Source organism: Hydra vulgaris, chromosome 01, assembly GCF_038396675.1.
Source record: "Hydra vulgaris chromosome 01, alternate assembly HydraT2T_AEP".
In the NCBI taxonomy this organism is placed as follows: Eukaryota; Metazoa; Cnidaria; class Hydrozoa; order Anthoathecata; family Hydridae; genus Hydra; species Hydra vulgaris.
In genome coordinates this window covers 52,057,835-52,076,011 of record NC_088920.1, presented here as the reverse complement: position 1 = coordinate 52,076,011, position 18,177 = coordinate 52,057,835, and the positions used below count along the sequence as shown (strand labels likewise).

Sequence of the window (18,177 nt, the reverse complement as noted above, 5' to 3'; positions counted from 1 at the left end):
AATAGTAAACAAGCGATAGAACACAAGTAAAAATGTAATTTATATAAATGTTATATATGTAGTTAGTAGGTACTAAATTTCTCCTAAGAGTTGCACCTATTATGAATCCAAATGCATTTTGAAGAGGTTTAGCACTAATAACAAGTTTATCCTATTTTTAGTATAGAACTGTTCTAAAATTAAGTTAATAGGAAATCTGATACAAGTAACTGAAAACGAATTACACTTAAATTTATGAAGTATCAATTTTTTTGAAAAAGTAATATGGATAATATAAAAGATAGGAGATGTGTGCTATACAAAGTAAGTAAAAATATTTAACAAAAAATGGAAATAACATACCATACTTTTGGTACAAAATTGGTCAAAAACAATCAATAATAATTAAAATGGAAACCAACTGGGCTGGGCTGGATTTTTTTTAAGCAGTAAGAGTTTATTACATGATCAATTCCTTGAGACCTGGATATAATCCTCCTAACCGTAAAGTATTTGAAGGAGAGCTCTTAGAAAAAGTTTACAATGAAGTAAACAACAAAATGATGGATCAACCCAAGAAGAGGAAACAATCAACAAGGAAATGTTTGCTGTGGTAGCAGATAATGAAAATAAGATGGAAAAACAAAGGATTTATTCAAAGAAACATATCCAAATCAAATATAATTTGTTGCATTTGTGTTTATCAACTTCAAGTATATAAAATATATAAAAGTTTAATATCAACTAATAAATTTTTTTTTTAAGGAATGGTTGCGTAACAAAGGAGGCCATATCCTCAGCTACTAAACGATACCTGCTAAAATTCCCAAATTGACTGTATAGAAACATTATTAAAAATTTTTTTTATGTTAATTCACCTCTTCAAGGCCGAGAAGACCACTACAAATGAGGAGGCTACTTAATAGTGGCTACAACCCTCTCTCAACTCTAAATCTAAAACATGAAGCTTGATAAACAAGGTCACTGCATGGAGAAACAAGTTGAGCACGGTACTACCAGGGACATGGTGAGGATCAATCTTGGAACCTTTTGCTTATGGAGCGAAAGCTCTACCACTACACCACTACCGCATTATAATAAATAAAAAACTAAATAACATAACACATACATAAAAAACAACACAGTTTATGTAGAAATTGTAGATAATTATGATATACCTATCAAAATTGAAAAAATTATTGAAAATCACTAATTTTTCAAAGAGAAGATAACCGCGTTTGAACTCAAAATATTTAGTGTTGTTTAACATTAAGTATTTAATTATTTTCAATAAAAGTTTTTTAATAAAGTTTTTATTACAAAAGAAGACTTTATAGACGTTAAAGAAAAAAAATAAAAAAAAAAAAAAAATGTTGAGTAAATAAATAAAAAATCACCTCGCTTTTTGGGTAAAATTAAGTTTTAAAACAAGAAATTAGTTCAGAAAAAATTGCCTAAAGGATTTTGCAAATTTATTTCTAAATTCCAAACACGCCCTGTTAGCTCATGATCAATAGAATGGATATTTTCCTTGGTTGGTTTTAAAAATGTAGTTATTCTTATCAAAGTCTATTTATTCTAAAAAAATCTTATTAAATGAACTTGTTTGGTTTCTGAAAATATCATTGTGAAAAAATTTTTATTAAAAATACTATTGTGTTTAAATTGAAACTTTTCCTTTATAGCTAGATACTATAATATGCTTATGTTTTCAAAAATGTTGGTTATAATAGTTTATAAAATTATAAAATATCTTAAAAAACACTGAAGTAAAACAAGGTTAATAAACCCATGACACAAAAAAAAAATTTATCTGTTTCTATGCGGATTGGCCTTGTTTGTTAAGACGTGTTTTAGAGTTGAGAAAGGGTTGTAACGAAAATTAAAAAAGATATTTTCTTTAACTTTACCCTTGGGCTTAGGAAGGTGAATATGTTTAAAAAAATATTTAGTTTAGAGAAACATAAGAAGTGTTAGTGTCAAAAATTTTCTTGTTTCAATTTTTTTCACATCCTTGTTTCAATTTTGATTTTTAATTTATCAACGAGATTTTAATGTTTTAATTTATGATAAGTATTTGTATATAATTTCTTACATATGGTGGATCATAATGGTCTGTGTATGCTTACAGATGCAGAGAAAATATTAATAGTACACAAGAATGTACTCTGTTAGTACACAAGAATGTACTCTGTTAGTACACAAGAATGTACTCTGATAGTACACAAGAGTGTACTCTGAAAGTAAAAAAACAGATATAAAATTGAGTCAATGTTCCATGTTGTTTTGTAGAAATGACATCTGATGGTGATTATAACAACAATGATGATGATTCAAGAGAATGAGAACATTCAATATAAACGAACAGAGAACATTCAATAAGAAAGAGAACATTCAATATAAACAGTCAGATTTCATGATTCAAGAGAAACATTCAATGTAAACAGTCAAGTGAAACATTCAATATAAAAAGTCAAGAGAAACATTCAATATAAACAGTCAAGAGAATCATTCAATGTAAACACGTAAGATGTAAAAAAACATGTAAGATGTAAAAAAACATGTAAGATTTAAAAAAATCACTTAGGTGTTTTTGAACTTTGCGCCTACAGAATTGTTTATTATTATAAGATGTAGGTTTCACTACATCTTATTGTAATAAAAATATTAATAATAATAAACAATAATAGCAATAGTAAAAGATGAAAATTCAAATATACATATACTTGTTATATATTGTTATACATTATATAGTATATATATTGTATAAAAATCTATTATTATTATTGCACTACTTCTAGATACTTTAAACATTATATAGCTTAATTAATTTAATAAATGGTAGTTTTTGTTTATTTAGACTTCCAAAAATATTTTTGAAGATGATATAGATGATTTGTTTTCTGTTAATAAAAAACTGGATGTTTCTAATGCTCAACTACCTCCAGCTGCTTCTGATGATTTTAAGGATGGAATAAAAGCTAAAAAACCTATTGGTGGTGTTTCCTTATTTGGTGGTATCAATCCATTACTAGAAAAAACAAAGTTTTTAGGTAAATAATTATCAGATAAAAAAAATACTTAAATTTTTTAGTTAAAATATTAGTGCTGCTACATCATGTAAAGGTTTGGGCTGGGGCAGCAATATTTTCTTTCATAATTTTTTTTCTTTTTTTTTTTTTTTAAAGTTGTATGCTATAAAAATAAGCAAAAAAAGATCCATATATATATATATATATATATAAATATATATATATATATATATATATATATATATATATATATATATATATATATATATATATATATATATATATAAATCACACAAATGGCTTGATGAAACCTTTAAATCAATGATACTATTGTTCAAACAAAGTTTTTTTTTTTTTTTTTTTTTTTTATAACTTTTTGCAATATTTGTTGAACATTTATAAATAGGTTCCACCTGATCCTTGTTTAAGTTTTCCAAATGCTTTTTTAATAGGTTTACTAGTAAATGTCTGGTGCTAACATACTTATGACTTGTAATTAGTAAATCAACAATTCCACAACACTTATAAAAAAAAGAATAAAAAATTTTTTTAGGTAAATTTTTTATTTTTTGAGTTTTTTTTTAAGGAGCCAATTTTTTCGATCAAATTAGCCAAATTTAAAAGAAATTATATTCGTTTATGATTGTTGTATGAAAAAACAGCACAATTTTCACCTCTAGTACAAATGTCTTTGTAAAGTCCTTTAATATTATCAATTCTAAAATATTTACTAAAATTAGATTAAAAAAACTATGGTGTGGTCAACATTTTTTATGGGTGGATGAGTTTTTAAAATAACTACAGTCTCACTTAATATTCTTAAACAAGTTGACATAATTTGATGTTCAATTATATAAGTAAAAATATCAGTTTTATTGAGATTAAACAACTTTACATCTTATAGCATCTTTTTCTAATTGAAAAAGCATTTTAAGATCTGACCATTTTATATGATCTGACCATTTTTTAAGATCTGACCATTTTGAAGTTTTTGAAATATATCTTCATAAGTAAAACATAGCATTTTTCTGTGAGCCAATTGTTGAGAATTGATTTCATTTAATAATTAAATTAGAATCAATAACAAGAACAAGCAGTATGATGTTATGCTAAAATTAGTGTTAAGCAGTATGATGTTATGCTAAAATTAGTGTTAAGCAGTATGATGTTATGCTAAAATAGGGCAGCTCCCTGTTTCAGTAAGATGTCGTACTGCTTAGCTAAACATGCTATATTACTTTTATATATATATTTATATGTGGTAGTGGTTTAGTGGTAAAGTGCTCGCCTCATAAGCGAGAAGTTCCGAGTTCAATCCCCACCACGCCCCTGGTTATACTGCACTCAAATTTTTCTGCACAGCGGCCTTGTTCATCAAGAATTGTGTTTAGGAGTTATAGAGTTGAGAGAGGGTTGTAACCACAACTAAAGTAGTCTTCTCTACTGTAGTGGGCTTCATGGCCTTGGAGAGGCGGATTAAAATAATATATGTATGTTTTATCTTTTATTTTTATTTAACATCTTTGCTTCCAACAAGGCTGTAAGCATCCACTATTAGAGTTGGAAGTTACTGGAGGTTATTCCAAAGAACTGATGTTCAAGGGAAAAAAACTAGAGGAATAAGAGTTTTTGGAGCACTTAGGAACAGTCACAGAAAAAGGAGACTTAATTGAATGATAAGTAACACATGAATGAATTTTTGTAAATGGCACAACAGGCGCTAGCTCTTTAGAGCAGTGCCCGTTATAGTATTTGTAGAAAAGAGAAAGAGAAGCAACATTATGACAATGTGATAATAGTTGGAGGTTGGCTGCAAGAGCAGGTCCAACTATGTTTACAATGCGTTTTTGCATCTTGTCTAAAAGAAAAAGGGCATCATTAGAAAATCTGCCCCAGATACGGCAACAGTATTCCATACAAGGCTGGATTTGAGATTTATAGAGATAAAGAATAAAATCCGGAATAAGAAAGCGTCGAGCTCAATAAAGAGATGCAACCTTAGCAGATGCTAATTTTGCAACAGATTTGATATATGGTTTCCATGAAAGATCGGAAGTAAGAGTTAATCCTAGAAGATAAAGAGTGGATGGCTCATCAAGAACATTACCATTTATAAATATAGGAAGATCTAAATTGTTGCAATAAAGGTTGGCTAAAAAAATTGAGTTTTATCTGAATTAAAGTTCACCAGCCACTGTGAACCCCATGCTGTAGCAGAAGTGAGATCCTTTTCAAGCTCAAATGCCTCCTCCAAGCAATCAGAGAGTGTTGGCTTCTTATCACGATATGAATAAATGGTAGAATCATCAGCAAACAATACCACCTTAGATGTGAGAATATCTGGAAGATTGTTAATGTAAATTAAAAAGAGTATAGGGGCAAGGAATAAACCTTGAGAAACCCCTGAAGTTACAGGATATGCCAAAGAGTGCTGTCCATTGAAGACAACTTTTATAGATTGGAAAGGATTGATTCAATAATCTTAAAGATGTTACTAGATACACCATAAGAAGAAAGTTTATGGAGAAGACCAGCATGCCATACTTTATCAAAAGCTTTAGAAATGTCAAAATGATGGCCTTAACATCTCCACATTTATCTAATGCACGATAAAACCTATTGGTTATTACTGTTAGCAAATCAGCTGTAGAATGAGAAGATTGAAATTCATATTGATGATCAGAAAGAAAGTTATTAGATTCAAGATGTTTGTTAGTTAAAGATTCAAAAACCTTGCTTATGATAGGAAGAACACTAATGGGATGGTAGTTAGACGAATTAGATTGCTCTCCAGAATTTTTGAAAATAGGGATAACAGATGCCACTTTTCAGCAGGCTGGAAAAAGATGACTCTGATAAGCATTTATTAAATAGTTTTGAAAGTATAGGTGACAGCACTGGAGAACACTTCTGCAAGACTATAACAGGTATGTTGTCCAGACCGCAAGCTGTAGAAGAGTCTAAGCAGGAAATCACTTTAGATACAAAAGCTGGAGTGGTACGAATGTCAAGTGATGGATCAATCTATTTAACAGCTATATCAGGTAGAGCGCAACTAGTAGAATCAAGAGATGATATTGATGAAAAAGACTCTCCAGAAGTCACAAGGGCCCATTTCTTATGACAAAATACAAGATCTCATAACCTGAGAATAGCGGGCCCTGGTGCCAGACAAAACCTTTTTACAATGTTTTCTAGCAGTAATAAACAGGCGTCTGTTTTCTGGAGAATTATTTTGCTGATAGATATGGAAGTAACGGTTTCGATTGAAAATTGCAGCAGCACAATATGAGGAAAACCATGGAGAAGAGTGAGGCTCAACCTGGAATTGTTGATATATATATATATATATATATATATATATATATATATATATATATATATATATATATATATATATATATATATATATATATATATATATATATGTATATATAAATTATGTCAGTGTATTTTACAAATAGAGTGCTCAATGTTCTTAAAGAACAGAGCAATAATAAATTAGTAAAAACACTTATCTAATTTTTTCTTCAGCAGCATGTTTCTTCATCAGTAGGTTCATCAGGAAGAATAAAGCTTCCTGATGAACCTACTGATGGAGAAACATGCTGTTGAAGAAAAAAATTTGATAAGTGTTTTTACTAATTTATTTATATATATATATATATATATATATATATATATATATATATATATATATATATATATATATATATATATATATATATATGCATTTGTAGCTGACAATTTATTAGCTAACAATAAATTTTTATAATATATCATTTTTACATATTATATCATAATTTATGTATTATTTAGTTTATATTTTATTTTAGGTTCTATTGAGCCCCATGTGGATGATAATGATGTTCTTTTTTTGCCTCAGGCAGAGATAAAACCTTCAAAAAATGACATTATAAAGCCTGATAATAATTGTGATGATAATGCTGTTAATAAGGTAATACTGTATCATTTTTTCGTATGCATACTGTATTTATTATTGGTGTTTTTCATTGGCGTTTACCATGAGTGTTTAAATTTAAAAAGAGTCATTTTGTTGGAGGATAAATGAACAGTTGGATGTGGATATTTTTTATTTTTTATTTTTTTTTAAGTTAAAATAATTTTTGGTTAATAGTTATTGGATACATCGAAAGCTACTGCCATACAACCACCATCTACTGCTATACAACCACCATCAACAGTAATAGCAGCAGCAAAGAAAACTATTACTCCATTTGGTTCTGATAGTGAAGACGATCTTTTCTCAAGTTCTAAGCCAAAACAAATAAAAAATATATCAAAGGTAGTTGAATCTGCACCTGGTAAAGAAGTTGAAAAAAAAATTAAAACTAAGCCAGTAAGATTTGTTATTTGAGTGCATTTTTGTATTGTATATATAATTTGATATTTATTTTTGTCTAATTAATGTTATATGTACAATATTTTAGACATTTAGTTTGTATGAAAAAAATATATAAATATTGTTTATAAAAAAAAGTATTTATATATAATGTAAGTATGTATATATACACACATGCACACAAACACAAATTTTCTGGGAATGTGGGGTCCTCTTTATATATTTTTTTTCTTCTACTCCACTGCAGCGCTACATACATTGATTGGACAGTTATATAGAACTAATTGATAAATATAAGATTATTAAACTCTAAATTATATTGATAAAATATAAAATTATTTAACTGGTAAAATATTAAACTATTACACTCTATATTACTGCATAATAATTTTTATTTTATGTAATGAATTATATATTTTATATATTAATTGCTTTAATATATTATTCACTTTTATTATGGATTTTGTAATTGTTGTAATAGTTCTTAAAATACCTGCATTCTATTACAATAAGAAAATATAAATTTTTTTGTAAGCAGTAAAAATTTATACATCTTTGACAAATTTTTATCAAATAAGAATGTTGTTTATAAATATATGGGTCACTAGTGTGAAAACAGCGCTTGTCTAAAGATTTTTTCATGCCGCATTAAATGATGCTGGTTATGTATATATTCTTGTAACATTAACGATACAACCATATGTTTGTAACAGGTATAAAACCAAATTTTGTATTTAATAAGCATTTTCTTAAATGAATAAACAGATAGCTCGTGCTAAACACCAAAGCTCTTCTAAGAAGGTGTTTAGAGGACAACTCGCACGGCTCGCCATGTTTGTTTCAAGAGAGAGCTTTTCTTCGCTCTCAGACTCATATATATTCCTGCTGAGGCCCATATATATATACTGTTTTTTTAAAACTGTTATACTTAAAACCATTAGTATCTTTTTAGTACTATAATTAAGATATGATTAATTATTCTAAAGCAGCCGTGGCGCAGTGGTAGCCCACTTGCCTCATAAACAAAGGATCCGTGGTTCAAACCCCACCTCTTAGCAAGTTTTGCGACATCAGTTAGGATGGAGGCGTGAACTTCCTATTAAATGCTCATCCGTGCTGCTCTGTGATAAGACAATAAGGTCTTTTTGGGGCACCTAAAATAAAAATAAAATTATAATAAAAATATAGTTAATTATTCTTCTAATCTAAAAAATAACTTTAAATTTTTAGCTTAATTCTCAGAAAACAAGTAAAAAGGCGAGTGTATTTGACTTTTCCAGTGATGAAGATGAAGATATCTTTTCTACAAAATCAAAATCTGCTCTCAAAGCTGACAAAGTCAAAAAGTCATTTGAAACTACAACGAAAAAAGAAAATTTAACAGTTAGTGCTCCAGTACAAAAAAAAGTAGAATCAAGTAAATCAACTAACTTGTTTGATGATATCGAAGATGATTTGTTTTCAAAAATGAAAACTGCTTCTGTCATACCAACTGATTCGAAAAAAATTGATATGTTTCCAAACCTTGCAAAAGATCCTTTAGCAGAAACACTAAATGGTGAGTTTTATTTTTGACTTAAGTTGCTATTTATATTTTTTATTTTTGGATTTTTATTTCATTTTGTGTATTACATTCATCTTGTTTTTTATTTTTGTTTTTTATTGTAATTTTAATTGTTAGTAACTATTAAATTTATATAATATTTAACTAAATTATATCTACAGTTAAATTTACATAATATTATATTGAACTAAATTATATCTACAGTTAAATTTACATAATATTATATTGAACTAAATTATATCTACAGTTAAATTTACATAATATTATATTGAACTAAATTATATCTACAGTCAAATTTACATAATATTATATTGAACTAAATTAAATCTACAGTTAAATATCTAAAGTAAAGTGAACATCTAAATAATACATCTTAAGAGAATATAATAAGCATATATAATCAAATATTCTAATTAATGATAATTTATTTTAAGTACCTTTCTGCTTTGCTTACATTTTATTCTCCATTATTTATTTTTCACTTCTCTTTGAATTTTTTCTTTTTATAATAAATAGCAGGTAGTAATTCTCTATGTATCACAATAAAAACATCCTTTAAAACCGGTAGAACACTAGGAAAGGCATTGTAAAAAATTTTCATAATGGAACTGTTTCTTAATTTCAATAAAAAATAGCATTATAGAAACTCATTTAAACTATACAGGTGTTTAACAATGGACATTAAACTTAAAAAAATAAACATTTAGCTATATAATTATATAATGACTAAGTTTCTTGTTAGAGAAATCTCATCATTTGTTATAATCATGTCATCTCTAAGGCTCTCTATAATTTTCAGAAAGTATTTAAGAGCTAAACTTTTATAATCTTGAAGATTTGATAAAGTCTTTTAGCCATTGTAATGTCTTTTTTAAATTTTTTAAGTTTTTCCAAAGATAGAGCAAAATTGTTTGCAAAGAACTTTGTATTTTTTTTATTTTATTATTATAATAACTACTCTAAACAAGAATCATGTTTAACACTCTAATCATGTTTGTTTGAAGAGATTTTATTGTGCAATCGGTGCTGATGGATGTAAGGAATTAAAGTCTATTGCTCTTGTTGTTGGCTATTCCATCATGTTTGTGTTTTTGATTAAATCTACTATAGTTGCTTCTTAATCATGTTTGTTTTCTTGATTAGTTTTTAAATTCTTTTATTTAACTTTTTTTATGGTTAATGATCGTTTCAATTCTAGTTATTTTTTCTTTAAGATTTTTTTGTTGATATTGTTATACTGATTTAATAAATTCTTCATCAGACTTTTTCTGTAAGATAAGAATTTTTTTGTTGATATTGTTATACTGATTTAATAAATTCTTCATCAGACTTTTTTTCTGAACTTTTTTTAAAAGTATTTTACTGATTTTACAAGATTGTCTGATAAATTTTACTTATTTCTGTTATTAAGATAATTTTTTATAACCATCTATAATTCCATTTTTTAATTTCTTATCTTGTCAGTAACCTTTTATTTACTTTCTCTTTTCCTTTACAATACCTGCTTAAAATCATTTTATTTCTCTAAACTTCATGACAATATTCTTATTTATATTGTTTTTAGTTTTTTATGTAATTAGTTATACTTTTAGATGATGTAAAAGATGGTTCTACTGACATTTTTAATGATCAAAAAGATACAAAAAAATCATTTCCTGATTTAAAATTTGATCAAAACAATCTTTTTGAAAAATCAAATGAAAATTTTGACTCTGTTGATTCTTTTGTGTCTCCAATTTCCTCAGTTGATTCTAAAGTATCAAATAATTTGTTCAATAAATCAGAAAGCGGAATCGGAAAGTTACAGGTTAGATTATTAAAGTTTAAAAGTTTTATAAAGTTCAATTATACTCTAAGCTTCTTATATAAGTTAATTCATTTATTACAGGGATTGCTTAATTTGAATCCAACTAAAATGATACCTGGACAAGTTTATAATAGGAAATCTTCTGTAACAGAATCTCCAACATTTGACGAGCCACCGAAAGCTAAAACCCTTGATAATATAGTCAAAGTTTGTATATATATATATATTTATTAATTATAATATTTTGTTGTTTGATTCTGTTTAAATAATAACTGTTAAGCAAAAAAATAATAGTACTACTATAGAGACCTAAATTACTTTCAAATTTTTGTAATAATAATAGAATATTAAAAATAGAAAATAAACTCATAGTACTAAAAAGATTGAAAATGTGTTTAATATATAAGTTGCTAAAAAAAAAATTATTATCTTTTTAAAAGATGTCTTTGAGAAAATAAAAAAATATTGTAGTAAAAAAATAATATACATTAAACAAAGTTTTTCTTCTGAAACATTTTCTTCATTTATGCACCTATCTAACTCAGAATGATGGTATTATGAGTTTGAATAGATCCCAATTTCAAATCAAAAAATTTTTTGATTTAAGAACAAAAACAAGACAGTCAGTACTCATCAAAAATCAGTAATTTTGATTTGCTGTTGTGCTGTTGTTATCATTGATGTTATTGGACTGATTTCATTGCTATCAAATGTTCAAACAGTAAAAAAAATGGAAAAGAAAAGTTTGTAAAAGCATGGCAAGGAAAATGTGGTTGAGATATTACAGAACTTCAACTCCATTTCCATAAGGTTGGGAGTTTTAATTGATTTTGCACATCTGGCTCCAAATTGACTTTAGCTCTGATAGTTTCAAATCAGAAGTTATAATAAAGATCAAAATTTAGGATACAGCGTGTTCTATCAAACTTGAGAGTTTTAAAACATTTTTGCAACTAAAATATATAAAATCATTGATTTTACATGAGATATGATATATGGTTTAACTTGAAAAGAAATCACTAATGATAAAAAGATGGATTTCAATACAGACTATTATTATTACGTTTATTTAGGGAAGAGTTGAACACTTATCACTAATACAGACTATTATCATTTTATTGAGGGAAGAGTTAAACACTTATTACTAGTGACAGTAACTATGACTTTAATAAACAAACAAAAAAAAAAAAAGAAAACTAAAAAAATAGCAAATTTAAGAATACTTGTTTAATGTGCTATTAATTAAATTATAAATTGTTTTTATTTTGAAGTTATTTCTATCCTCTATCACATAATGCATCTAATTAGATGTATTATGTAATATTTTAATATGTAGATGGTTTAGTTTTATCATGTAGAGCCCTTTTTATAGTTAAATATGATATAGTTATATTTTGAAGTTATTTCTACACTTTATTGTGCAATATATCTATTTAGATGTAATATGTAATATTTTACAATGTAGATGATTTAGTTTTAGCATGTAGAGCTCTTTTTACAGTTTAAGTTTTATCATGTAAATGCTTTTTTATACACTTATGACAAAAAAAGATTTCAATTATCTGGTATTGTTTTATGACAACACACTTTTATTATGACTTGACTCAGATCTGCTAGTGAGGTTGAGTTCTGTTTGCAAGTTTCTGCTTTTTATTTTACCCAACAGTTTTTGATGGGGTTTTAATCAGATAAATTGCCTAGCCATAAGACAAGAACATTATTCTCATTTTCTTGGAGTCATATCTAAGACACATCATACTTCTTAAAATTTCTTAAAATTTCATAGAGTTGTCTCACCTTGTTGTAAAAAGTGTAATTGCGGTGATTGCACCCCAAATCATAATTGCTGGACATTGCTTAACAGAAAGTGCAACATAGCAGGGCTTCAATCTTGAGTTTGGTGACTGGCAAACATTGGCTTTGTGTGATATGTTGACATCTTCAAACTACGTATGCACTAACATTCAAACTCGTAGGCAGTTGTGTAAGAATTTGTGAGCTTGAAATCTGTATGTTCATTACAGTCAAACAGTGTATCATGTTTTAGGTTTTTGGAATGTTAACTCTTGGTCTTATACAGGATTTCCCTAAATTGATGCCACCTGTTGAATTGATGTACTGAATGAATGTTATTAACAGTTGTCTGGACATATCTGACATTAAATATAGTGGTGTTAAGTTATTAACTATAAAAGGTAGCGGTGTGGTGGTTGTCTCATATAATATAAGTGGTAGTGGTGCAGTTGTTGTTAATGTGTGTGATGTTCTAATTTATTAAGGCTCATGTTTTTGAGCTATGCCTGTAAAAGATTTTGGACAAAAAAACAAGTGTTTCAGTAAAAAAATATTTAGAATTTTTGGTAATTATGCTTTAAATTTACAAAAAATAATAAATAAATTACTTGACCAATTTAAAGGAAATGTGATCATTTCTGTTAAATTTAAAAAAATAAACCAGGAAATTACTCTAAATTCATCAGATTTTTTAAATCATGTTTCTGTAATTATCATTATCTCTATAATCACCAGTTATCTTTGTAATCATCAGATGTCTTTGTCCTGACAGAGATAATCAACTTTGACAGTGACAATCAACCATAATAAAATTTGCTCTATATTTATTTTTAATATAATTTAAATTATTAAAATAAAGTACATATAAATATAGTTTAAAAAAAATTACATTTGAAAAAAATTAAAATACTATTACTAAAGTAAGGGTAGCAGTACTTGTTTTAAAATCGCAAAAAAAAAATCTTTGATTTTTTTAAATTGGTTTTCAAAGCAAAGCAATGTATACATTCTTCTTAGCTGTCTTTTTGAAATTATTCTCTTTTTTATGTTTTTTTGCATTTTTCTTTAAGCAGCTTTTCGAAAAAATCTCAAAACCCCATTTGAAACATATATTTTTTGAAATTATTACTTTTGTTGCGGTTTTGAAACAAGTGCTGAAATTTTCAATAAGTTTCTTTTCCAAACTATTCCTTTTTTCAATAAGTTTTTTTTGAAATAAGTATGCTTACCGATAAAGTAATAACACTAAAAGTAATACACTAAAATAGAAACACTTTAATTATTTATTTAAATATTTTTCATTTTTTCAAACTATTTTTTTGTTTTTTGTTTTTTGTTTTTAAAGAAATTGATAAAATAAAAAGAAAAATCTAAATTAACATTAACTTTTATTAATTTGGTGTGTTTTTTAAATTTCTTTTTTATATAATATTTGTTAACAGAAAAAGAGTTCAAAAATTTAAATTAAATAGAAGTATTTTATTTTAAAGTCTTTTTTTACTTTAGACTAGAGTACGGGGAATTGGAAGCCGCAGACCTCCCACTAGGAAATCCCAACATAATTTGGATAAGGAAGACTTCTTTAATGATGAAAAAACATTTGTGAATAATATTTCTGAAAGCTCTTCATATTGTCAAGATGACTTTTTGAATCCTCCTCACAATAATGAACCCCTTACAGTATTACCTTATCATGAGTCTACCATGAGTAGTCAACAAAATGTCTCAAAAAACAATTTACTTGAAAATGATATTTTTTCTTCAATATATTCTAAAGATGATGAGTTTAAAGAAAATATATTTTCTGATGCAGGAACATTAAAAAATGAACTTGGTCCTAATTTATTTGAATCATCTCAGCAGGAAAACAAACTATCAAGTTTAGTGTCTATAGACACATTGACTTCTGCTAATATGTTTAATGAAGGATCTAATAATGTTAACTTTACAGAAAAAAAAGAAAAAAGTGTAGATGACATTTTTGCTTCAGAAAGTGATGTGTTTAATTTTTCATCAAAAAATTCCCTCAAAAAAAGTAAAGAAAAAAAGGTAAGATTTTTTATTATTCAAGCATTGAACAACAAATTAAAGTACATTTAAATTAGCATTTTAAACTTTTACAGATTAAAGGATATATATATATATATATATATATATATATATATATATATATATATATATATATATGCACACACACAGCCCTCGGAATGAGGGTTGGCATTCAGCTGAATGCCAACCTGTCACTGTCTGTGGTCGGTAAAATAATGCAGACCTCAGAATTTTAAAACTCAATTTTATTTTCCATTTCAAATAAATTAAAAAGGTAAAACAAGAGTTTTACTTAAAGTCAAAATAAAGTAATTAAAACAAACGTTCTATTTAAATTCTCAATACAAACCTTTTAATTAAATTGTACACAAAACAAATAAAATAAAATTGGAATAAAGATCGTTTTAATTTCTAAACAAAATTAAAGAACATTTAATTTTTAAACAAAACAGTTTTTTAAAAATTATTTCAAAATAAAAACAGCAGAAAAAAGCAGAAAAAGTTTCATTTAAAAAAATTTTTGGAAACCATTGACATTTAACTAAAACTTGGCAAGCTCAGTTCTAGTTTAATGTCAATTTTATGCTAAATGTTTGCAAATTTGTTGATTTGTCAAACTTTGTTTCAAAATTTTGTGCATTATTTTTTCTATTTCTGAGGGTTGTATATATACACATATATTTGTATATATATATATATATACATATGTGTATCTAAATAGTCCTGCATGGTAATTGAAAAGTTTCTTCCGTAAACTGTAGTTTTAAATGGAATGTTAGAAAAACCAGACCAGAAAAAGTTTAAAAACTTGAATAAAGTTTTTTTTTTTAATGATAAATTTTTTACCTAAACCAAACCCTTAGTTGATGTAGTGGCACTCCCCTGTAGCAGCAGGCTATTAGATAATCGATGTAGCTCATATCCTCACATGTTTTACCTATTTATCAGTAAATGTAGCAAAACAAAAACACTGTTAATTGAAAAAACTTTCTGGTCATTATTGTTCCGGTTTTTTTAAAAACATCAAAACTTAATGTACTTCCGCATTATTTTAACTTAGAGATGGGCTAATTCTGATTCCAATTGCGATTCTTTGTTGCAATTCTGATTCTTTGCAGATTTCGATTCTGTTGCAATTTTGCAAATAAAATAATTTTGCAAATTATTTTAATTACGCTAATAGTGTTAATGCAATTAAAATGATAATTAAATTTGTGGTAATTAAAAATGCTTTGTCAATTTAACACTTAAGCAAACTTTAACGGTGAAAAAATCTGCAACATTTCTATTGGTACAGGTGGTTAAGAACTTAATAAATAATATAATAGTTAGTGATCGACCAAAACAGAAAAAATGCCGAAACCGAAATAAAGCAAAATTTTGAGTACTCAAATTTGGTGCCGAAACCGAAATTTCGGCAAATATTTTACCAAAACCGATACTGAAATATCGGCTAGTCAAAATTTATTTTATTAGAAAAATTTATTTGTTTAAAATAAATTTTTATAAATGCAATTTTACATTTGTTGTATTTTTATACTCGTATTATGTTAAAATTAATTACACGTGTATCCCAAAATGAGATTTATAAGTTAATAGTGAAATTTAACAACTGGCAGGTTTTCTCTGCAAAACAAAATTTTTTTTGAGGTATTTTGTGAAAATTTTCAATATTTTTGTGAAAATTCTCAAAATATTTAGTGAAAATTCTAAAAAATAACTGTTTTTTTAAATTAGATAAGATTTGGTTTTCAGTGTGTTTTTTAACGAATATTCCGTTTTTACTGAATTTATAAAAAGTACTGAAACCGAAATTTTGGTATCGGTACAAATTGAAATTTCGGCCGAAATTGAAACAGAATTTCGGTCCATCACTAATAATAGTGATATGCAGAATGTATTTTGTATAGAACTTATTATTAATAATTAGCAAATAATAATATAGTCCTAAGTAATAGTATAAGAGATTAGATATACAGAATGTTATTTTTTCAGTATTTATATGTGTGCCTAATATTAGTATTGCCTAATTTTAGTATAGTTAAGAAATGGCAGGTTCTTGTTTAAAAACGCTAGCAATTCCACTTGCTCTGGAGTTAATCAGTTTTTTCATATTTATAAATTTGGATTTCCTCCAGTATTCAAACACGTTTTCGTGACTTGCGAGTAGAGGTACTCTGCTACTTCCTCTCCCATTGTGCAATACAAAGTTTTAATCTAAATTTATAAAAGACATTTAGTTCATTGATCCACAATATTCAAAGTACAATAAAAATACAGAAGCCTTTACAATATTTATTACAGAGTTTGTGTTGATCAGTTATATAATGGTTGTGTTAATCAGTTAACCAGGCAGCACTTGGAGCAGGTGTGTGGCATTTTTGATTTTCAGCGACTGTAATTTCAAGATCCTTGTCTAAGTCACCGAATAATAAAATCAATAACAGCATGCTCAGCCCTTGTCTTGCTCCTAAAAATGTTGTTTTTAAATCATATTATAAAACCATATAATTTTTCAAATAAAAAAAAGTTGTAAAAATGTTTATGTTTAACTATGCACTAAAAATTCTTATAACATTCATTAAATTTTTTGTTGAATTTAAATTTATTTTTTTAAAAAAACCCGTAAAAACAGGTACTTATATCTGAATCACAGATAAACAGTGGTTTGCGCAACGTGTACCAAAGTGTTGAAAATTTGTTAAAGTTATTTGTAAAATTATTTTATTTTCATAACTTAAAAAAGTGTATGTAGTTTTACTATCTATATATATAAAACTTTTTTTATTTATTATTGATTAGAAATAATTTTAAAAATATTTGAAACTTATACAAAACATTATTTAACTTGCCATGAATTTTCCTTTTCAGTAGGTATCTGCTTGCTTAACATCAAGTCTAAATTTATGAATTGGCCAAAACTGGTTACAACACCGGCTACAACAGCTTAATACATTTTATCTGATTAGATATTAGTGCCCACTGCACAGACCGCTGCTTATCAGTAGGTTGTGTAGTGTCCCATTTTAAGATTTTTGAATTTTTTTTTTAAATAAGAAAACCACAACCAAAAATTGAATGAATGTTAAAAGTATTTTTAGTGGAAAATTGAACAAACACATAGCAAACATGTTTTTTGTTTAATAAAAAGTTTAGTTAAAAAATAAAATAGATAAATATTTAGAATCCAATAATAATGATTTATAATGTAATAAAAAATGAATAATATGGTTCTATTTATAATATTTTAGTTATAACACAGGTCAACAACAAAAAAAAAAATTACTGGTGTCCAAAATATTTTAATGAATTTGGGGTATTTTTGGGGTGCTGATTCTAAATATGCTATCAGTTTTGCCAGATTGGCTCAAGTTTTTGATATTTTGGTATCTTATTTATAGCACTTGTTGGTAAATGTGACGCATCATCTCATTAATTTCTTGGGATTAGTACTTGAACTGAGCAGTTCTCAATATAGTTTTTTGTTGATTAGTGTTCTAAAAGTTTGTTCATAGCTTGATTTTTGCACTAACTTTATGTTGTTGTCTGTTTTCCAGTGAAAAGCATGAACTCATCAAGAAGAAGTTGT

The 18,177-nt window shown here is 26.6% G+C and overlaps 1 protein-coding gene across 1 annotated transcript in view; it reads left to right on the top strand.

Annotated features, from left to right (window-relative positions):
* LOC100211357 (WASH complex subunit 2A) overlaps window positions 1–18,177 on the top strand; it is a 105,879-nt gene that overhangs the window by 70,444 nt on the left and 17,258 nt on the right. The window contains exons 20-26 of the mRNA XM_065788550.1: window positions 2,840–3,032; window positions 6,848–6,969; window positions 7,150–7,371; window positions 8,605–8,932; window positions 10,531–10,745; window positions 10,827–10,952; window positions 14,046–14,588. Of these exons, the coding sequence (XP_065644622.1) occupies window positions 2,840–3,032; window positions 6,848–6,969; window positions 7,150–7,371; window positions 8,605–8,932; window positions 10,531–10,745; window positions 10,827–10,952; window positions 14,046–14,588 (1,749 nt within the window). The remainder of the gene's footprint in view (window positions 1–2,839; window positions 3,033–6,847; window positions 6,970–7,149; window positions 7,372–8,604; window positions 8,933–10,530; window positions 10,746–10,826; window positions 10,953–14,045; window positions 14,589–18,177) is intronic.